This window comes from Cynocephalus volans, chromosome 2 (assembly GCF_027409185.1).
Source record: "Cynocephalus volans isolate mCynVol1 chromosome 2, mCynVol1.pri, whole genome shotgun sequence".
Lineage (NCBI taxonomy): Eukaryota > Metazoa > Chordata > Mammalia > Dermoptera > Cynocephalidae > Cynocephalus > Cynocephalus volans.
In genome coordinates this window covers 190,129,679-190,153,068 of record NC_084461.1, presented here as the reverse complement: position 1 = coordinate 190,153,068, position 23,390 = coordinate 190,129,679, and the positions used below count along the sequence as shown (strand labels likewise).

The following is a 23,390-nucleotide window of genomic DNA, read 5'->3' as shown; positions in this document are numbered from 1 at the left end:
TGGCTCCCCGGAGAGGCCCAAGACCCGAGGCAACCACACACACAAGGCACTAGAGGCCAACTGAGCAGGCATGGAGGTAGCCATACCAAATTGGCAGCCACAGCAACATCTTAGTTAGTCAATAGTCTTAAACCAGTGGACTGTGAAACCCCCTGCCACAATGAATAAACATCATAAAAAAGATACCAGAAATACAAAAAATCAAAAAAGTACACCACCAAAAGTTAATAAATCTCAAACTCTAGATCCTATAGAACAAGAAGCCCTTGAAATGACTGACAAGGAATTTCGAGTGATAATTCTAAGGAAACTGAATGAGATACAAGAAAACTCAGCTAGACATCATGATAAAATGAGGAAAAGTATACAGGACCTGAAAGAGGAAATGTACAAGGAAATCAATGTCCTGAAAAAAAATGTAGCAGAACTTGCTGAACTGAAGAAGTTATTCAGCGAAATAAAAAACACAATGGAGAGTTTAACCAGCAGGCTTGTCGAAGTTGAAGAGAGAACCTCTGAACTTGAAGATGGGCTGTTTGAAATAACACAGGGAGACAAAAAAAAGAAAAAAGAAAAAAGAATCAAAGACATTGAAGAAAATCTGAGAGCGATATCAGACAACCTTAAGCGCTCAAATGTCCGAGTCATGGGTATTCCAGAAGGGGAGGAAAACAGAGATTGCATTGAAAACATATTCAATAAAATAGTGGCAGAAAACTTCCCAGGTATAGGAAAAATCACAGATCTTCAGATCCAGGAAGCTCAACAATCTCCAAATGTATTCAACCCAAAAAGGCCTTCTCCAAGACATGTTATAGTCAAATTGGCAAAACTCAGAGACAAAGAGAGAATCTTAAAAGCTGCAAGAGAGAAGCGTAAAATCACCTATAAGGGAGCCCCAATCAGGCTAACATCAGACTTTTCATCACAAACCCTAAAAGCTAGAAAGGAATGGGATGATATATTCAAAATACTAAAAGACAAAGATTGCCAGCCAAGAATACTCTACCCTGCAAGGCTATCCTTCCGAAATGAAGGGCAAATAGTATATTTCTCAGACAAACAAAAACTGCGGGAGTTCACCACCACATGACCACCCTTACAAGAAATTCTCAAGGGAGTACTGGGTTTGGATCCTGAAAAATAACTACCACTGCCATAAAAACCCAAGAAAAATCAAAACCCACTAGTATAATAAAAATGGCATTCATGAAGAGAAAACAAACAAACAAAAAGGCTATCTACAACCTAAGGAACCAACAAACACAAAAACCAAACAGTAAATCAGAGAGCAAGGAAAAGAAGACACCTAAGACAACCAAACAACCAATAAAATGCTAGGAATAAATCAACACCTTTCAATAACAACTCTTAATGTAAAAGGCTTAAATTCCCCAATCAAAACACACAGACTGGCTGACTGGATTAAAAAGGAGGACCCAACTATATGCTGCCTACAAGAGACCCACCTCACCCATAAAGACTCACATAGACTAAGAGTGAAAGGATGGAAAAAGATTTACCATGCAAAGAGAAAAGAAAAACGAGCTGGAGTAGCTATTCTTATACAGGACAAAATAGACTTTAAACTAAAAGCCATAAAAAGAGACAATGAGGGACACTACTTAATGATAAAAGGATTGATGCATCAAGAAGACATAACAATCATAAACGTGTATGCACCCAATGTTGGAGCAGCCAGATTTATAAAACAAACTCTATTAGACCTAAAGAAGGAAATAGACACTAATACCATAATAGCAGGGGACCTGAACACCCCACTGTCAATATGAGACAGGTCATCTAAGCAAAGAATCAGCAGAGAAACACAAGATCGAAACAATACTCTAGACCAATTGTAATTGGCAGATATCTACAGAACATTCCATCCAACAACCTCAGAATATTCATTCTTCTCATCAGCACATGGATCATTCTCCAGGATAGATCACATATTAGGTCACAAATCAAGTCTCAACAAATTCAAAAAAATTGGAATTATCCCATGTATTTTCTCAGACCACAATGGATTAAAACTAGAAATTAATAACAAACGAAACTCTGGAAACTATACAAACACATGGAAATTAAACAGCATTCTACTTAATGCCACATGGTTCCAAGAAGAAATCAATCAGGAAATCAAAAAATTTATTGAAACTAATGAAAATAATGATACATCATACCAAAACCTGTGGGATACTGCAAAAGCAGTATTATGGGGGAAATTTATTGCATTAAATGCTCACCTCAGAAGAATGGAAAAATGGCAAGTGAACAACCTGACACTTCACCTTAAAGAACTAGAAAAACAAGAACAATCCAAACCTAAAGTTAGCAGACGGAAAGAAATCATTAAGATCAGAGCAGAACTGAATGAAATTGAAACCAAAAAAACAATACAAAAGATCAATGAATCAAAAAGTTGGTTTTTTGAAAAGATAAATAAAACTGACAAACCATTAGCATGGCTAACAAAAAAAAAAAGAAGAGAGAAGATTCAAATAACAAAAACTAGAAATGAAAAAGGCGATATTACAACTGATTCATCTGAAATACAAGGAATCATTCGAGACTACTATAAACATCTATACGGCAACAAATTTGAAAATCTGGAGGAAATGAATAAATTTCTGGACACACACAAGCTCCCAAAACTGAACCGTGAAGATGTAGAAAATTTGAACAGACCAATAACAATAAAGGAGATTGAAGCTGTTATCAGAAGGCTCCCAACAAAGAAAAGCCCAGGACCAGATGGATTCACAGCGGAATTTTACCAAACATTCAAAGAGGAATTGACACCAATTCTTTACACACTATTCCAAAAGATTGAAACAGACGCAAATCTCTCAAACTCATTCTATGAAGCAAACATCATGCTGATACCAAAACCAGGTAAAGATATAACCAAAAAAGAAAACTACAGGCCGATATCCTTGATGAATACAGATGCAAAAATCCTCACTAAAATACTAGCAAACAGAAAACAGCAACACATACGTAAAATTATTCACCACGATCAAGTGGGATTCATCCCAGGGATGCAAGGTTGGTTCCACATATACAAATCAATAAATGTGATACACCATATTAATAAAGTCAAACACAAGGACCATATGATCATCTCTTTAGATACTGAAAAAGCATTTGATAAAGTTCAGCACTCATTCATGACAAAGACTCTCTATAAGTTAGGTATAGAGGGAAAGTATCTCAACATAATTAAAGCCATATATGCCAAACCCACTGCCAATATCATCCTGAATGGGGAAAAGCTGAAAGCTTTTCCTTTAAGAACAGGAACTAGACAAGGATGTCCACTCTCACCACTCCTATTCAACATAGTGTTGGAAGTACTAGCCAGAACAATCAGAGAAGAGAAGGAAATAAAGGGCATCCAGATTGGAAAAGATGAAGTCAAACTGTCCCTGTTTGCAGATGACATGATCCTATATATCGAACAGCCTAAAACCTCTACAAAAAAACTCTTGGAATTGATAAATGATTTCAGTACAGTAGCAGGATACAAAATCAACACACAAAAATCAGTAGCATTTCTTTTCTCCAATAGTGAACATGCAGAACGAGAAATCAAGAAAGCCTGCCCATTTACAATAGCCACCAAAAAAAATAAAATACTTAGGAATGGAGTTAACCAAGGATGTGAAAAATCTCTATAATGAGAACTACAAACCACTGCTGAGAGAAATTAGAGAGGATACAAGAAGATGGAAAGATATCCCATGCTCTTGGATTGGAAGAATCAACATAGTGAAAATGTCCATACTACCCAAAGTGATATACAAATTCAATGCAATCCCCATCAAAATTCCAATGACATTTTTCTCAGAAATGGAAAGAACTATCCAGACATTTATATGGAATAATAAAAGACCACGTGTAGCCAAAGCAATGCTGAGCAAAAAAAATAAAGTGGGAGGCATAACACTACCTGACTTTAAGCTATACTACAAAGCTATAATAACCGAAACAGTATGGTAGTGGCATAAAAACAGACACACAGATCAGTGGAATAGAATAGAGAATCCAGAAATCAACCCAAACACTTACTGCCCCCTGATCTTTGACAAAGGCACCAAGCCTATTCACTGGGGAAGGGACTGCCTCTTCAGCAAATGGTGCTGGGATAACTGGATATCAATATGCAGGAAAATGAAACTAGACCCATACCTCTTACCATATACTAAAATCAACTCAAAATGGATTAAGGATTTAAATATACACCCCGAAACAATAAAACTTCTTAAAGAAAACATAGGAGAAACACTTCAGGAAATAGGACTGGACACAGACTTCATGAATACGACCCCAAAAGCACGGGGCACCAAAGGAAAAATAAACAAATGGGATTATATCAAACTAAAAAGCTTCTGCACAGCAAAAGAAACAATTAAAAGAGTTAAAAGACAACCAACAGAGTGGGAGAAAATATTTGCAAAATATACGTCTGACAGAGGATTAATATCCAGAATATACAAGGAACTGAAACAACTTTACAAGAAGAAAACAAGCAACCCAATTAAAAAATGGGCAAAAGAGCTAAGTAGGCATTTCTCTAAGGAAGATATACAAATGGCCAACAGACATATGAAAAAATGCTCAACATCACTCAGCATCTGGGAAATGCAAATCAAAACCACACTGAGATACCATCTCACCCCAGTTAGGATGGCTAAAATCCAAAAGACTCTGAACGATAAATGCTGGCGAGGTTGCGGAGAAAAAGGAACTCTCATACATTGTTGGTGGGACTGCAAAATGGTGCAGCCTCTATGGAAAATGGTATGGAGGTTCCTCAAACAATTGCAGATAGATCTACCATATGACCCAGCTATCCCACTGCTGGGAATATACCCAGAGGAATGGAAATCATCAAGTCGAAGCTATACCTATTCCCCAATGTTCATTGCAGCACTCTTTACAATAGCCAAGAGTTGGAACCAGCCCAAATGTCCATCATCAGATGAGTGGATACAGAAAATGTGGTACATCTACACAATGGAATACTACTCAGCTATAAAAACGAATGAAATACTGCCATTTGCAACAACATGGACGGACCTTGAGAGAATTATATTAAGTGAAACAAGTCAGGCACAGAAAGAGAAATACCACATGTTCTCACTTAGTGGTGGGAGCTAAAAATTAATATATAAATTCACACACACACACACACACACACACACACACACACACACACACAAACGGGGGGGGGAGAAGATATAACAACCACAATTATTTGAAGTTGATACGACAAGCAAACAGAAAGGACACTGTTGGGGGGGAGGGGGGGAGGGAGAAGGGAGGGAGGTTTTGGTGATGGGGAGCAATAATCAGCCACAATGTATATCGACAAAATAAAACTTAAAAAAAAAAGAAAAAAGAAAAAGAAAGAAATAAGTCAGGCCCTACATAAAATAAAATAAAATAAAATAAAATAAAATAAAATAAAATAAAATAAAATAAAATAAAATAAAAAAGAAAGAAATACTGCCATTTGCAACAACATGGATGGACCTTGAGAGAATTATATTAAGTGAAATGAGTCAGGCACAGAAAGAGAAATACCACATGTTCTCACTTATTGGTGGGAGCTAAAAATTAATATATAAATACACACACACACACAAGAAAACTGGGGGGGGGGAAGGAGATATAACAACTACAATTACTTGAAGTTGACATGACAAGCAAACAGAAAGGACATTGTTGGGGGGAAGGAGGAGAGGGAGGAGGGAGGGAGGTTTTGGTAAGGGGCAACAATAATCAACCACAATGTACATCGACAAAATAAAATTAAAAAAAAAAAGATTTAACTTTCTAAGCTTCAGTTTCTCCATTTGTACCAAGGGGTAATAAGGATCCCTACCTCAGAGATTTCTATGAAGATGAAACAAGATATTATATGTACTTAACTCTCCGTGTTATCAGCAGGTTTAAATGCATCTAAGTGCTTTCCACAGTGGCCAGTACATGATAGGTGCTTAGCAAATGCTTGCTGTAGAAGTGACTTGGCAGAGGGATCTATTGATCTAGGAGTTGTGTTAACCTTTTCATACCTCATTTATCATCCAAACTCAGACATTTTTGGAGAGAAAGAAGGAACTCTTAATTATTATAGCCAGGCAAATGGCACAGATGGGGACTGTCATGGGCAAACTGGAACATGTGGCCACCTTACATTTAATTCCCACAACCATCCTCATGGGAGAAGCACTACCATTATCCCCAGTTTACAAACAGACACACTGAGACCAGAGAGGTTAAGTAACTTCCCCTAAATCACACAGCTACAAAGTGGCAGAGCTGGTATCTGAACCCAGGGAGTCTGGTTCCTGAGTCCTTGCTTATTCTTTCACATGGGCCAGACTTGGGGTTGGGGACATTGCACTGGCTTCACCCAGCTTTCCTTAGGTTCTGGAATCGAGTCAGCTCCCTCCCCCTGGAGCCTGTAGTGTGGCTTCTCCCACCCCTCACCACCAAAAGCCGCATTAGTGTCCTTATATCTGCAACAACAGGCCCTCAACTTGGACTGCTGCTCCAGCCTGATGGCCACATCAGCAGAAGGAGCCAGGATGACATGGGATGGTGCTGTTCCATGGCCATGTCAGCGATCAAGCCAGGCTGTCATTGCCTCCTGACGGCACCTCCACGTCCTCTCCAGAGACTCTGTGGACCAGCCTGGGCAGATGTGGCTCTGCCCTTGAAGCTTGGCTGACTCCACTCCCAGGAGGTGGCTGCTGATAAGTGAACCCCTTCTGGGACCATCCCTGGAGGAAAACCTCCCCCAAAAGAATTCACCAAGGCTAATGAGTGCCCTCTTCTCATCACTGTCACTGTCACAGATAGACATGGCAACAAGAGACAGGCCTGGTAACCCATCCCCACCTGAGTCTTCTGGGAATGCCTGAACACCCTGAGAGGTCCCCTGGCTTGGCCCCTTTACCCACCTTGGCCTTTATGATGGTGCACTGCAGGGAGCTGTTGTCCTGATCATAGAGAAGGCTGAATTCCAGGGCTCCCAGGGTGGCTGAAGGGGGAAGAGACAGGAACCAAGGGAATGTTCATTCAGTCATTCGACAAACATTTCCTAAGCACTTACTATGTGGTCTGGGCTATGTATTGAGACTACAGAAGAGAAAAGGTCTTGGTCCTTATTCTGGACAACTGATCCTAGGAGATCCTCCACTTTTTAGAGCCCATAGCACATATGTGATCAGTTAACCATCTGTGAACTTGCTTAGTGACTTCCTGCCCTGTTAGATTGACAGCCCAATAAAGGCAAGGGTTGGGGCTATATTGTTGACTGCTGTGTCCCCAGTGTGCACAGTACAGGTGCTCACTTATTTGCTAAAGGAATAAATGAATCCTAGCATTTGCTGTTCCCTCTGTCTGGAATGTTCTCCCTCTAGATCCTCACATGGCTGGCACCTTCTTATTATCCACATCTCAGCTTGAATGTCACCTCCTCAGAAAAGCCCTCCCTGACCACTCCATCTAAAACAACCACCTCACAGTCACTCAGCCTATTTTATTTCCTTCATGGTGCTCTGTCTTTATTTGAAATGAACTCATTGGTATGTTAACTGTCTCCGTACACTAGAATGAATGTTAGCTCCAATAGATCAGACAGCTTGCCTGTTACTTTTTGCCATGGTATTCCCAGTACCTAGAAAAGTTTGAGGCACCTGGTACATGCTCAATAAATACTTGTCAAACTTGGAGATAAGTGCATGAGGACTATAGACACGAGAATGGAGACAGGCTTGTAATAAACCAGTGGGATAAGCTAATAACAGGCACTGGGAGGGATCCTCTATGCTTGGCAGGTCAGGGGGGCCATTTAAGGCAGATGGAAAGAGCAGTGGACACTGTTTCAGGACAAAGACCAGGATGAGGCAAGGCAGAGAAGTGGACAGACACAGTACATGTCCAGAGCAGAAACAGCCCGTGGCAGACAAGGTGGGGGACTCCCCTTACTCCTTTTTCCTGAGACTACAGACCCATGACCCATAGGGGAGCACAGGCAACGTGCGGAGACAGCTGATGTTTCACCCAGGTCTGGCCTCTGATCTGCTACAACTGTGCAATTGACTGCTAGCCCCTATAGTCACTGGCTGTGTGAGCTTGGATAAGTCCCTAAACCTCTCAGAGACTCATCTCCCTATCGGTAAAATGGGAGTAGTAAAAGCAACTATTCCCGGGCTTGTTGGGAAGATTAAACGAATGAATGCACATAACACACTCAGAATAGTGCCCGGCACAAAAGAAGTGTTCAGCAAATGTTGCTTGTTAATACACTATTAGAACAATGTAATGACTTCCAGTTTACGAAGCACCTTCCCAGGAGGTATCTCAGTTCACCTGCTCCTCATCCTGTGTGGGAGATAGTGTTCTGCTTCTCATTTTTTAATGAGGAGAGATGACATGACCAGCCAAGGCCATGCCACTGGTCACACAGCCTTTGGTCCATTTCTTCTGTGTGGGTCTGGTCTCTCCACCTGACCAGAATCTCTTGGAACACTCCCTACCTCCCAATACATAGTGGTCTGGGCACTTGCCAGTCCTGCCTCTGTCCAACTCACAAAAGCCACCCCAGATCTCCCCTGCTGCTCCCAGTCACACCCAGGAGAAGAAATGTTACTGGTGTGTGTGTGTGTGTGTGTCTGTGTGTGTGTGTGTGTCTGTGTGTCTGTGTGTGTCTGTGTGTCTGTGTGTCTGTGTGTGTCCCTGGGACTCAAGGGAGAAGTACAGATCAGGCACTTAATAAATCGTTAAATGAATGGAGGCAAGAAGTGTCCAGTAATTTTTAAATCATAGTTAAAAAAATTACTTTTAGAAAATATACATTAAAGAATTAAAAACTATGAAAATAGAGATACATGCACTAGGAGCAGACTTGCAGGGTCATAGTATAAGTCCCTGTTTAACTTTTGAGGAACATCAAGAATATAGTTAATGCCAGTGAATTGCATTCTTTAAAACGATTAATGGTAACTTTGATGTTATTTTTTTTTACCACAATAAAAAAAAATATATAGCCCTTACTCTTTAGACAGCTGATATCATTTTGTGAATTTAGGAACACAAATTTGTATTTTTATAACTTGGTTAATATGTTTATTAGGTTTGGCATATTTGGGGGATGGGGGTACTCAGGGCTGTCCCTGGAGCCATTCCTGTTTTCCTGGGGTCAGCTCCTGAAGTGACTTTTCCCAGACGCCGCTCCCTTAAGTGCCACCTACTTGCTTCATCTGAGTCGTAGCTGTTGGCTTCTTCCTCCTCCTCCGGGGGTGGTGGTTGGCGAGCAGGGGCCACAGCAGGCTGGGGGGCAGCTGCAGATGCTTGGGGGTAGGGACCCGGTGGGTGGCCCACTCGGTCCTCCCTGGCTCCAGATGCTGAGTAACCCCCAACTCCCCCTGTTCTCTCCTCCCTGGGTGGGGCAGTGGTCCCTGTATAGCCGGGGTCACTTGGAGCCACCTCTACAGGGAGATGAAGACAGGAGAGGAAAGAGACAGCTGAATACCTGTTTCTTAACAACAGCACCTCGGAAAGCACTCCAAAATGCAGGTTCCCAGACCCCGCCCAGAATCAGTGGGCTGGGCAGTGGGGTCTTGGAATCTGGGTTTGACAATGAGACCCTTCAGCTGATCTAGATGTAGGCAAAATAGACCTCGTGGGGTACTGACCAGTGGTGTGGACTTGAGCCACATAGCTTGGGTTTGAATCTAAGCTGTGTGACCTGGGGCAAGTTACTCAATGTCTCTGAGCCTCAGTTTCTTCATCTGTAAAATGGAGATTATAATATCTGAAAGTATACAACTAGTAGTAGGTATTATTTTTTTAAAAATGATCTAATATATGTGCAGTAGTGCTCAGCACATTAGAAAGCAATGACTGTGTTGTAGCTATGATGATTGATAATGGTAATGCATATAAATTATGTATAATAATCACTGTCACTTAGCTTGGGCTTAATACATTCCAGGCAACATGCCAAGGTTTTCTACATATTTGTTTGTTTATCCTCCCAGCAACCCTGTGAGGTCACTCCTAGTATTAATCCCATTTTATAGAGAGGGTCACTGAGGCTCAGGGAAGTTAAGTGACTTGCCCAGGGTCACACAGCTAGGAAGAGGAGGAGCAGGGATTTGAACCCAGGCAGTCTGTGCTCTTAACCACCATATGTGTTGGCATTTTCCATCTAATCTTGGTATGGACTATCCAGAGTTTTGGATCTAGAGGGGCTGCTTTGACCTCATCAGATTGGTCTCAGGGTAGAGACTGAGCTAGGATCTGGCAGCCCCTGGCCCTCTGTTGGGGAAGTGGGAGAGAAGTGGCCACTTGGGAGGGCAAGGGCACAGGAGGAAATGAACACTTGCCTGGTCTCTGATCTGGAAAACGTCCCACTGGCCCAGGACCGGGTCTGCTGCTGCCCAGGGGCCCTGAGTGTGGAGAAGAGAGAAAGAGGATGTAGCAGAGGGCGGCATGTCATTTGGGTGTCTGCCTCTCCCCCCTCAATCCACAGGTGTGGACACAAGCCCAGCAGCAGAGGTAACCAGGGCTTCAGGAACAGTCCCACTGAGGGATTTGGGGATCAGAAAAGCCTGGGTCCAAGACTCAGCACTTGCGGAACTTCCGAGCTTCAGCTTCCTCCTCTGTCAAGTGAGGATGGTGAGACCGGAGGTAGGAAACCCTGATGAATAGAGCACTGCTGTTTCTTGCACTGGGTAGGTAAGATGCTCCCCCTCCTATTTTCACTCCCCACCCCCCACCCAGCAGCCTTCTAATGCTCTTAGAAGAGCTTAGGATTTAGTGGCTGCAGCTTTACAGAAAGTCCAGTGGGCTCTGCAAGCAAGAGGGGACAGGTATTCGGGTCACAGCTGAGTGATGGCCTGGGAAGGTGGGCAGGTGAGTGGTAGGTACCTGGCTGCCCAGGCTGAGGAGGTGCTGGGCTCTGCATCGAGGCTGGGACGGGTCTGGAGGCCTGGACCGAGTTGGCCCGTCTCAAACCTGCAGGGGAAAGAAAAGAAAACAGCCATGATGTTACACACACACTCACACACACACAGCAAGAAGCAGCTTGGGACCATTCAGCCCACGTGAGGCAAAGCCCCCTGGATTTCTACGAAGGTGGCACCGCCCCCCCGCCCCCCCAATTCTTTCCAACCCTCTTCTCCTGCCTTCGATGTGTTCTCTCCTTTCAATACCCAGGCCATTCTAAGCAATCACAGCAGCAGCATGGTTGTTAAAAAGCACTGGTTCTGTGATCCTGCTTCTGCCTGTGTGACCTGGCACAAGTCACCTATTCTCTCTGGGCCTCAGTTTCCTCATCTGTTAAAAGGGAGTCATACTGCCTCCTAGGCTTGTGATTAAAATATCAATGATACAGTATAGGCAAAGTATCAGAACAGTGCTTGGCCTGCAGTAAACACTCAACACATGTCAGATGTTGACATTACAGGTATATTATCATTATTAAAATAATCTATATCTTCACATGGACTTAGCTTTGCATTCCAGCTTTTTCCTTTACAAGCTGTGTGACGTTGGGCTGGTCACTCACTCTCTCTGATCCTCGAATGTCTCATGGAGACAGCAATTCTACCCACCTCATAGTAATAATGAGAAAATATTTATTTGGTGCTTGTCATGTGCCAGAGACTTTATATATAAGTACTTTATCTCTACACTAACAACCCCATGAGGTGCATGCCTTATTATCTCCAGAAGGAGGATGGGGAACTGAGGCACAGGGGGTTAAGGCGCTCACCCAATGTCTCTTGGCTTGGTTTGGACTCAGGCTGTTGGTCTCTAGAGTCTGTGCTTGAGACTCTTAGCTGCTACCGCTTCCCTCAGAGCCGCTGGGGAATTGAGTGGGACAATGTACACAGCAGTTCCTGGCACCCAGAAGGTGTGATGTTCTGGGAACAAAGCCCTGCCCTCTCCTACCTCACTGGGCTGGATCCCACCTTTCCTGAATTTAGATCTTTCTGCTGGACAGATGCTTAAACGTTGCCACCTTTGACTGTGAGCTCCTAAAGGTAGGACTTGTTGATTGCTTAATACCAGGCTTGGGATGTAGTAGATGTTTAATAAGTACCTGTTAAATGAGCAATGTGTAATTGACATTGGTGCTCATCAACAATAGAACAGGCTGCTCCATGAGGTAGTGAGTTCCCCATTATAGAAAATGTGCAAGCAGAGAATGATCATGGCCCTAACTCAGAGAACCTCTGAGTTTCTGTTCTTTGTGAGGGTGGACCCTGAGATTCCAGGATTAAGCCCTGGAACAAGGAAGTTTTACTGGGAATTAGTTCCACTGAGCTGCTCTCAGCCCCTCCAATGGAAGTTACAGCAGACCAGCTAGGAGTTACCTGGGTTTGAATGCCTGGTTTCAGTTACCAGCTCTGCTATCACTTTCACGTGACTCAGGCAAGTTGTTTTTGCTGGTCTCTCTTTGCCTTACTTATTAACTGAGGATAATTTTAATAGTACCTATACCAAAGTGTTGATGGAATTAGATGAAATAACACATGAAAAGGTTTATTCACATGCCTGGCTCACAGTGGGTACTCAATAAACTTTAGTTGCTATTAATATTAACCATTACTTCAAATCTGCAAACACTTGAGAGCCTGTAATGAACCAGAAATCTTAGTATAGGCTGGAAAATGAGGAGGAAGAAGCTAAAATTATGGTGGATACTCAATAAATATTTTGAAATATAACAAGTTAATAGAGAAAGACATGTCCCTGGAATTAGACCAGAAAGAGAGATTCAGGCTATAATATGTTGTAGATGGTGATAAGCGCTGCATTAGGGCTGCATCTCACTGCTCTGGAAACTCATAGGAGGGAGCAATTAACTCAACTCAAGGTGGGGCAGGTGGATACTGGAAGTTTCCTAGAAAAGGGAAATATTTACATGGAGTCTTGAGGGACAGAGAATCCAAATCTAGGTCAGAGATGTCCTGTGATTTTTTCCCTCAGGAGACAAAATAATATAGAGGTAAAAGCACACGATTTGATATGCAAAAATTAACCAAAATGGATCAAAGGCCCAAATATAAGAGCTAAAACTATAAAACTATAGAAAAAAATATTTATGATCTTAGATTTGGCAACAGTTTCTTAGATAAAACACTAAAAGCACAGGCAGCAAAAAAAAATAAATAAATAAAATAAATTGGATTTCATTAAAATTAAAAACTGTGCATGAAATGACACAATAACAGAGTGAAAAGACAATCTATAGAATGGGAGAAAATATATGTAAATTATTTATCTGATAAGGAATATGGAGAACTCTTACAACTCAAGAGCAAAAAACAAAGAACTCAATTTAAAAAATGGGCAAAGGACTCAAATAGACATTTCTGTAAGGTAAATATACAAATGGCCAATCAGCACATGAAAAGACGCTCAACATCACTAATCATTAGGGAAATGCAAATCAAAACTACAATAACACAATGAGATACCACTTCACACCCATTGGGATGTCTATTATTAAAAACTAAAAAAACTCAATCCCCTCCCCCCAAACAAAAAGCAAAACTCAACCCCCCCCAAAAAAAAATCAAAACAAAACAAAAGAAAAAACCCTAGAAAATAACAAGTGTTAGCAAGAATTTGGAGAAATTGGAAACCTTGTGCATTATTGATGGAAATTTAAAAATGGTGCAGCCCCCGTGGAAAACAATATGGTGGGTCCTCAAAAAATGAAACTTAGAATCATCATATTATCCAGCAATTCTATTTCTAGGTATATACTCAAAAGAATTGAATGCAGGGACCTGAGCAGATATTTGTGTGCCATGCTCGCTACAGCATTACTTATAATAGGTGTAAACAACCCAAATGCCCATCAACAGATGAATGGATAGACAAAATGTGGGGTATACAAACAGTGGAATATTACACAACATTTCAAAGGAAGGAAATTCTGACACATGCTACAATATGGGTGCTCCCTGAAGACATTAAGCTAAGTGAAATAAGCCAGACACAAAACGACAAATATTGTAAGATTTCACTTGTATGTGGTACATAGAAGAGTCAAACTCATAGAAACAGAAAGAATAGTGGTTACCAGGGGCCAGGAAGAGAGAAAAATGGGGAGCTGTTATTTAACGGATACAAAATTTCAGTTTGGAATGACAAAAAAGTTCTGGAGATAGTGGTGTGGTTGGAAAACAAGGTAAACGTACTTTATGTCAATGAAGTGTACAAGTAAACATGGTTAAAATGGTAAATTTTATGTTACTTATGTTTTACAACAATAAAAAAGATGTTAAAAATCATTGCCAATAAAAACTTCACCTCTGGAAGAGAGAAACAAAAAGTACAGGCTTTGTGTCGGACACATAAGTATTTAACTCTCATTTTAACCAGTTATCAGCTACGTGACCTAGGGCAAGTGACTTCACCTCTCTGAGCCTCAGGTTCTCCCTCTGTGAAATGGGAAAAATAAAAGTCTCATACGTGGATTTTGGGGTTATGGCAAAGATTAAATAAGGTAATATATGTGAATTAGATAAGTTAATATATGTGGGACAGTATCTGACACATAGTAAGCACTCAGTAAATATTCTATGATGTTGCGTATCTGAGAAATTCATCTTTCTCTGTCCATCTGAACCGTGGGTTCACTAGGGAGTCTGGGCAGCAGATGAAGCACAAGGTATGTGCCCAGCTCTGCTGCTGCCATGAAGAGGAACTGAGGTGCTAAGCCACAAACCCATAATTCAGGAAGAGAAGGCCAGAGGTCAACATGGGACCTAAATATTCAGTCAACCTGACTTAGACCCAGACTCAGCCCCTCACTACAAAAGAAATGAAGCTTCAGTGAGGTCTCACACAAGGGGTTATGGAACACAGATATCCCTACCACAGTAGACATTCAAGGTCCAGGGATCAAGGACACCCCCCAGTGAGCACTCTTGCCAAAAAAATCCACCACGCAACTAAGTGTGTTCCAGACAGCCTCCCAGCCCTCACGGCCAGTTCACTTTCAGCAACCTCAGTATCTCCATCAGACACATCAGACCTCACTGCAGTATCGCCATCCTGTATCAGAACAACCAAGCTGTCAGCAGATTGTATCTACCACGCACACCTCATCTTACACCCTACAGACATGTCCTGCTGGCTTCCAAACTAGTGTTCAGGGCCTTGGGCATATGCAGACTGGTGTTGGTATGTCACTGGCAATACCAGTAGAAGTTAAGCCCTGTCTGAGTGTTTCTTATAACCGGAGTTATCAGATAAATGAACATTACCCATGTATTACTCCATGCTTTGAAAGGTGATTGTGTGTGAAGGTAATAACCCAGACTGTTTTGTGACTTGATGCTCTGGGGCAAGCTTTTTGTAAACCTCCCTTCAAAAGGAAAGGGACCCAAATGACATCAGAACTCTTCAGGTACCAGTGTCAGGAAGACTGAATATCCGTTTCAGTGTACCATAAACACTTGGGGGAGGACTAAGCAAATACTGCACACACTTTAACAGGGTATGCCAAATCCTGTTACAACAAATCCCCAAATGACAAAAATATTCAAGCCCCGGCTAATGGTCCACATATTTCAAAAATATTCAATACAACAGAAAATTTGGATAGAAAAAAAAAAAAATCCACCACGAGTGAGACCAGAGGTGCTGGGTACCTGATAAAAGCACCTGTCAGTCACATCTGGGCCATGATGACCCTCTCCATCTTCACAGCAGAGACAACTTGCCAAAGAAAGAAAGGACTTGGATGGATCTTTGACAGTGAATTGTCCTTAACCTCACTCAAAGCCAAGGGGGATTTTCCCCCAGGGATTTTTTGGGAAGGAGGGCAAAAATTCACGTTTTTCTTACATATGGCATTAGCACCAAAAAATAAAATAAAATAAAAATTGCATGATCAAAATTATGGATGTCTGGAGCCAGAATTGCTTCTGAATCCTGTCCTTCCCTTACCATAAACTATCACCAGCATCTAGAATAGAAAATGGCACACAATAGGTGCTCGATAAATACTGAATGAATAAAAATACTGTCCTCCTCATTCTTTCTGATTCTCCTCATCCAGATAAGCCTCTGGGTTTGTCCATCTGTCTCACCTCCTGGGCTCCGGCGGGAGTCCCCTGCACCCCCACCGTGGCCGTGGTCCCAGCTCTCTGAGTCCCGGCTAGATGAGCTCATGCGCGCCTCAGAGGCCCTGCGCACAGGAGGCCCATAGTTTCCTCGCCCAGGAGCAGAGGTCAGGTCAGTGCCTGGAAGGAGAAGCATCAATTGAGTGGAGAAAGGGCAATGAGGGAATGAGGTGAAAGGACTCCTGTCCCAAAGTTTAAGACAGAGTCAGCAGAACCCACCTGTCTTCTGACCTGGGCCCCTCCTGTCTTCAGTGTCACCTGAAGACAGAGAAAAATGATTAGGAACACTGGTTTCCTGGTGCCTGGAGAGCCATTACATAAGAGGCCCACAAAGGGGCTCATCTACCACTCCCAAAACACTTCTTGAAAATAGAAAGTCTCCCTCCCAACCTCCCCTCTGATCTAGTTCCTGTTTATAATTTCATTAATATTATTTCCCTTGCATGTTCAAACACATAGGAGCATACAAAAGCTTAAAAAAGAACAGTTATACCCTACAGACTTCTCAGCCTAGAGGGAGTAATGCTTAACCAGGAAGAAGAATGCTCTAAGGGTGGAAACTAAGGACTCTTCAGGGATGCAGTGTATATTGACAGTTTGTCCATCTCTGAAAAAAGTAGGAATTGCTCGTGCCTTATCAGGAAGAAGGCATTTGTTGCATGCCTTCTGGGTGCCAGGCACTGTGTTGGGTACCTTGAGAAGTTGTCTTACAGGAGACACTGTTGGATGCTTCCATTTTTGAGGCATTCAACTCTAACCTTCCTTTCAGAAGCATTGCCTTCACTCAGCTCTGGAAATGTCATTCAGACCAGATGTTATCACTTAGTGTTAATTGAAATTGTTGCAAGGGCTTTATCTGGTCGGTTCTAGCGGACTCATCCAACTAAAATGTGTTTTTATTGTGGTTGTTTGCTTTTTCCTTTATATTGTTTTGCATCTCCCTTTAAAAAAATCATTTTAATAATTAATAATACTACTTGGATAATAGTGATAGTAACAATAGCAGTGGTAATTTTCTTTTTCTAAAATTTTCTTTCTATTCATCTTTTACTTTTAATTAGCCCAATTTCAGATTTTCTCATGGCTGATAGAAGAAAAATCAGGGGCCAGGAAGGCCTTCTCAGCAAGCCCCAAATACCCTCAGGTTCCAGTGTTTATTTTGGTGGTAGGAGTCTCTCACAGTTCCTAATTTTAATTTCTACCTCTGTGGTACTTCTAAATATTCCATCAGGGATGAAAAAAAGTCTCTTGGCAACCTGGAATTGCTGGAGCGTTCCCTATATTGCCCTCTTTTTTTTTTTTTTTTTTAACATTTATTTATTTATTTATTTTGTCTTTTTCGTGACCGGCACTCAGCCAGTGAGTGCACCGGTCATTCCTATATAGGATCCGAACCCGCGGCGGGAGCGTCGCTGCGCTCCCAGCGCAGCACTCTACCGAGTGCGCCACGGGCTCGGCCCCCTATATTGCCCTCTTGATAAGCGTTTATGGTGAGCTGCGAAGGGAACATACGAATCCTAGACCCAAGTCCAGAGGATGAATATCCGTAAACTGGACAGAGATACACATGAGGTCAAGACATTCTCCAGGCAGACCAGTTAGCCAAGATCTGTCCTTGGTCCTGAAAGAAGAATTAGTTGTGTCCTACCTCGAGCTGGAGGCCGGGCCGTGTGCTTGGGCTCGGGAGCAGGCTGCTCGGGGGCAGCAGGCTCGCTGACAAGCTGCTGGGGCTTGGTCTTCTTTACAGGCATAGGCTGTGGGAGGGCCTGTTTGGGGAAGCCCTTGAAGAACCATGCTCCAGAACGCTTCCACACCTGGGAGGAGAGGTAGGGGTTGAAGTCATGGTAGCTATGCACCATTGCTACTGTCTTCATGAACGCTAATTTTTGTCCTTGCTCCATGCCCTCAGCACACTGACACAACAGCCAGCACACTTTCATTACCAGTACACAGCCTTGCACAGTCCATATTTACTCCACACATGAGCCCTGAAAACTCAATAGAAAGGGCTTGAACATACCTATTTTACTAATGGAGAATGTTCAATATCAGAAATGTTAAGGACTGATCCAATAATATACAGTCAGAGAGTGGAAGAACAAGGACTCGATACTAACTCTTCCAACTCTTATATGTGGCATGCTTTCTGCTACACTGGTTGTTTTAAAGAGGGTGATTTACCTACAACTTCCCCCAAACCTTCTTGCCTTCTTCCTGGCCCTATGGGTTAGAACAGGGAAGCACACCTAGGATGGTGTTCTGAATATCTTCCACTGCCCCATCAGATCCATTCTCCACTGTCCTCCACCCTGATCGGTGCTGCAGGAGGATGACTAATATGCACTGTGGTAACTGGACTCCCTTGACTCTGTCTTCAGGTTTATTTGGTCAAGAAGAACACCAGAGGAGTTTGCAGCAAAGAGGAGAGTGAGGTTGTGGCATTTATTTCCTTGGATCTCACTCTGCTAGCTGGACAGGACTGCATTCTTGTTAGGCTTCTCCCAACTTCCAGTCTGGCAACTGCTCCTTTCTCCATCTCTTCAGTCCTAAGAGTGGTAGCAGCAATCCTGCCGTTGCTGGTGCTGGGTGCTTCACCAACCCTTGCTGATTTCATTTAGCTCTGCCCAGACCTTTGTAAATAACACCTTTTATCAAACTCTTGATTACCCTTTTGCACTGTGTCAACTGTTTTCTGCTGGAAACCTGACTGATACTGAAGAGAACATGGTCATTGAGACATTGTCTCAAAGGCAGAAATCTGCAGCAGGAGGTGAGTAAGGAAGAAAGTGGGAGAAGGAGAAAGTACTTAATTGAGATAAAATGGGTAATAAAAAGCAGGGCCGGGGAAGAGAAGGATTCCATGGGACAAAGAAACAGAGACAACGTGAAGAGAAAGACAGTGCAGAGAAAAAAGCATGAAGAGAGTGAGACACAGAGAGAAAGAGACGGAAAAGAAGGCAGTAAACACAAGGCGAAGAAAAGAGCTCAAATGACAGGGAGCATGAGGGAAGGGGAAAAAATGGAGACAAAAGTGGAATAGAGGGAAAGAGAAAGAAAAGACAGTGGGAGAGGAAGACCCAGAAGGAGAGAAATGGGGACGAGAGAAAAATCGAGTCCAGAGGGCAATGAAGAAAGAGGGAAGAGGGGAGGGAGAGGAGGAAGAGAAAAGTCACAGAAGTAGAGGAGGAGAAAAGAAATTCATTCAAACACTCAGAGGTCCTCTGCCAGTGTTCACAGCTAAGCTGTTTCTTTTCATACCAACCCTTAACATCTAAAACCCGATCAGGACCCCCAGCCTCCAAGTGCCACCCTGTTTCCCTGATTCCAGGGAAGAAAAGGGAACTGACAAAGAAGGGAGGGCACACCAGCAGCCAGATGGGACCAGGTCACTCACCTCTCTCTGCTCGATGCAGATTTTGCAGAGCCACACAGAATGCAGGCGGTTATTGGAGGTCTCCACCCCACACTTGGTGCAGACATTCTGGGGACAAAACAGTCCAACGCACACTTGGGTGAGCCATGCTCTGAGCTGACAGGGATTGGGAGAAGGGTCTGGGAGGGGTGGCAATGGACCCCCTTTCTCTCCTCGTGGGTGCAAAGAACCAGAACTCTCCTTTCCTCACACTTCCTTCCATGAGCAAGGCCAGTTAGGATAGAGTTCCAATTTGAGTTTTATTTCCAATAACAAGAACTTGAGTCATTTCCAAGCACTGGATGAAGGAATTCTCCAAGAGTTCCTGTGCAGTCAGAGTTTTCAACATTCACACAGGGGAGATTGTGGACATAACTTTTAAAGAGGAAAGGCCATATATCCATCTATTTTGTTTATTAATTTATTTCTTCTTTCTCTCCCAAATGGAAGTGAGACAACCTAGACTATGACGAGAAGTTCTACTCCCCAGGGACAAGGAAGTTATCTGAGTAAATGTCATGACTGTGTGATGGAACATTATACTTTTGGCTGAGTTTCCTGGCAGTCAAGACAAATAGGAAAGCCTAATAGTTCACAAAATTCCCACTATATGGTTGACTGCAGCAGACAGGTTTTTCAGAAGAGATACACTTTCCCCACTATTCCATTCTAAATTGCCAAATGGGACACCAAGCAGGAGATGCCACGTGACATTATGGATGTCTCTAGCTGGGTTGTTCACCTTAATTCCTTTCCTTGGAATCAGGGAGACACAAAGGTGGTTGTATCTCTGCCCTGGAATTGTCAAGTGCAGAGAGTTTAAGGAGAGGGGGAAGGTTGAAGAGAACACTAAAAGACTCCTCTTCATGAATGAATGTTCTTGAAGCCCAATGGTTCTAATTTCTCCAATTCTAATTAGAGGATTTTTAAGTCTCTTGTACCATATCCCCAGGTAAGAGAATGCTAAAACATCCCACATATGCACACATGTATACATGTGCCCAGCATGCTCTTTAGATGGACATATAACTTTCTAAGCCACAACCAGGATACTCACAGGCTTTAACAAAGCTCATGTTCTACCCCAAGCTCCCAAGTTAATCCTGGATGGAGCTCAGCTCTAAGGGGACAGAGGTATCAGAGTAACTTCCAGGGGAAGATCAGGATTGGGGTTACCTTGGAAGACAGTTGGGTGTGGGAGCATCCCAGAAAGAATTATATCCTGGCAACTAACCTTCAGGATCCAAGCTCCATCCCTAAGACCCAGGGCCTCTCAAAACTGGAGCCCAACCCCTCTGCAGGTGCTGAGAAGGGAAGGAGGGAGAGGAGGGTGATGGTACCTTTTTACAGTCCTCACACACTACACAGGTGGAGCCCAGCATCCCCAGCTGTTCTCCACACAGTATGCAGCGGTTCACCCCATCCCCAGCCACATTCTTCCTCATGTTCTCCAGGCGGTCCACCAGGCGCCTGGAAGCAGAGACAGGGTATAATAAGGACCTTATATATCTGGGACCACCAGCATATCCCACAGTGCCAGGCTGATGATCTTTACCTTCTCTGAGTCATAGGCCCTTGAGTATCTGATAATAGCTGTGGACCCTTCCCCAGAAAAAGGCACAGGCACATGAAATTCTAATACATTTTCAGAACATCAAATACCTCTTCCCATACCCCTTAAAGTCCATCTATTCTATTGACTTAAGACTAAAAACCTTATCTAGTTCTTTCTATCTCGTGTCACCTCCTCCAAGGAAACTTCCTTCTGAGCTCCAGATCTGTTTATCTAATTGTCTACATGACATCTGCACTTGGATATCTTCACAGGTATCTAAACTTACACTTTCAAACTGAACTATTCATCCTGGCTGCTCTCCATCCCCATCCCCAGCAAACCTGCTCCCATTTCTCAGGAGATGGCACTACCATACGCTAATTTGCTCAAACCAGAAACCTGGGAGTCTTCCTTGAAGAGCCAAAAGCACCTGTAGGCTCCAGAGCCTCCACTGTGACCCAAACTGGACAGAACTGCTTAAGGAGGCAGGAGGTGCAGAGCTGAAGGCAGCACACTCTTCCTCAGCTCTTTCTCATTCCCCTTCCCCCATGCCTTTCCTAGAAATTATTTCTATAGGATGATGGGGGGAGGCAGTAACCAGGAGCAAACCCCTAGTCCATGGTCTCAGACCTCCTATAATAATAACAGCTGATGTTTATTGAACACTTACTATGTGCCAGGCACAGAGATATGCATCCACCTGGATTTTATTAATGACTCCTTCTAGCTGCCCTAGAAGCTAAGAACTATTCCTATTTCCATTTATTGAATGAGGAAACTAAGGCACAGAGAGGTTAATTGATTTCCCCAAGTCACACAGCTAAGATGTGGTGAAAGCTGGGACTCAGACCCAGGTGGTACGGCTCCTGAGTCCCTGTTCTTAACTGCTATACCACGCTACTGCACACACAGCCACGTGCCAAGCAGAGCCATGAGGATCCTCTTAATCAGTCCAATCTCCATCCTGCTCGATTCCCCTGCCTTTCCCACACCAAGGGACACTCAGTCATTGGCAAGTACCAAGCTGCACATGTGTAGTCACCCCAGCTGGTTCTGTCCTGTCTGCCTCTCACTTCCCTGAGTTGAGACAAGATACACACCAGCTGCATCACTATCGTATTGCACTAAAGAACCTTCAACGTATGGTTGAGAAATCTGGATCATCCCTGATTTTTGCCTCTACTGGCTTCCGGATCAGCTTTCTCATTTGGAATACAGGAGGCCATTGGGTTACATCAGTGGTTGTCAAACCATGTTTCATGGCATCCCAGGGGTTCCACAGAGCCAGTTCAGGGGCCATCCACTGTGATGGCAGGAAGGGAGAGAATCAGAGGGCCATCACACCCCATCTCATCGGGTGCACGTTTGCATTTATCTCTTTTCTTTGTTTGGGCTGTTGAATTAGATTTCCTTTGGAAAGTTGGTTCCAGGGTTTAAAACAACTTTGAAGTTGACTGAAGCAGATAAACCTCATGATGCTTTTCAGTGCTATGGAATTATAAAATATTAAGAGATAATGAAGTAGGATAATAGAAACAGGGGATGGTAATTGAACATTTTTCTTGTCTAAAATCTTGTTCCCACCTCTTTTCTCCTTCATCCACTGCCCTAGCCAGAAAATAGTTAGATTTTGCTTTCACTCTACGATTGGGAGTCCCAAAGCACTGACAGGGGTGACAGGCTTGTGTGGATCACTCAGCCAGGGCTAGAATCTAGTTCTCTGCTGCAGTAAATCATCTTCACTTTCCACGAAGCTCCGATGGCCTCCTGACTCATGTCAAGCTTTGCCAATGCAGCTCAAGAAGAGAGCATGGGACAGCTGACCCAGTTCTAAACTGCAGTGTGCTTTGTTAAGAAAACTTTCAAGGTTTTTCTGCCTCTTGTTGGAAAATCAAGGCTGTGGATTCGCTCACCACTTGCAAATCCACACTGTAATGCCTGCTCCTCCCACCAATTCAATCCTAAATGCCAAAAGGCCCCATTGATACACATTGTTCTTGTTAGCTTCTATCAGTGGCAGCAAACAGTGTGGAAATATAACAGATCTAAGACCAGTATTCAGATGTCTCAGCTGAGGGATCCTTATTATTTGTGAATTCAGTACAGACCAATAAAGAGGATGAATGTGTGGTGGGGACAGGCAGACCTTCCTTCTCCACCTGGGAATTGGAAATGAGCAGGGAGTTTTTTGCAGCCTGCCCATTAGATACCCTCTCTAACCCCAAATGCTAGAGCCACAACACGGAAGACCCCA

The 23,390-nt window shown here is 43.1% G+C and overlaps 1 protein-coding gene across 2 annotated transcripts in view; it reads right to left on the bottom strand.

Moving 5' to 3' along the window:
- The window catches only part of RPH3A (rabphilin 3A), a 72,582-nt gene that overhangs the window by 20,508 nt on the left and 28,684 nt on the right, over positions 1-23,390 (bottom strand). For both annotated transcript variants that reach the window (XM_063087273.1, XM_063087274.1), the window contains 9 exons: positions 20,922-21,051; positions 19,564-19,650; positions 17,818-17,983; positions 16,389-16,427; positions 16,137-16,289; positions 10,951-11,037; positions 10,407-10,469; positions 9,270-9,506; positions 6,975-7,054 (listed from right to left, as the gene is read on the bottom strand). In XM_063087273.1, the coding sequence (XP_062943343.1) occupies positions 6,975-7,054; positions 9,270-9,506; positions 10,407-10,469; positions 10,951-11,037; positions 16,137-16,289; positions 16,389-16,427; positions 17,818-17,983; positions 19,564-19,650; positions 20,922-21,051 (1,042 nt within the window). The remainder of the gene's footprint in view (positions 1-6,974; positions 7,055-9,269; positions 9,507-10,406; positions 10,470-10,950; positions 11,038-16,136; positions 16,290-16,388; positions 16,428-17,817; positions 17,984-19,563; positions 19,651-20,921; positions 21,052-23,390) is intronic.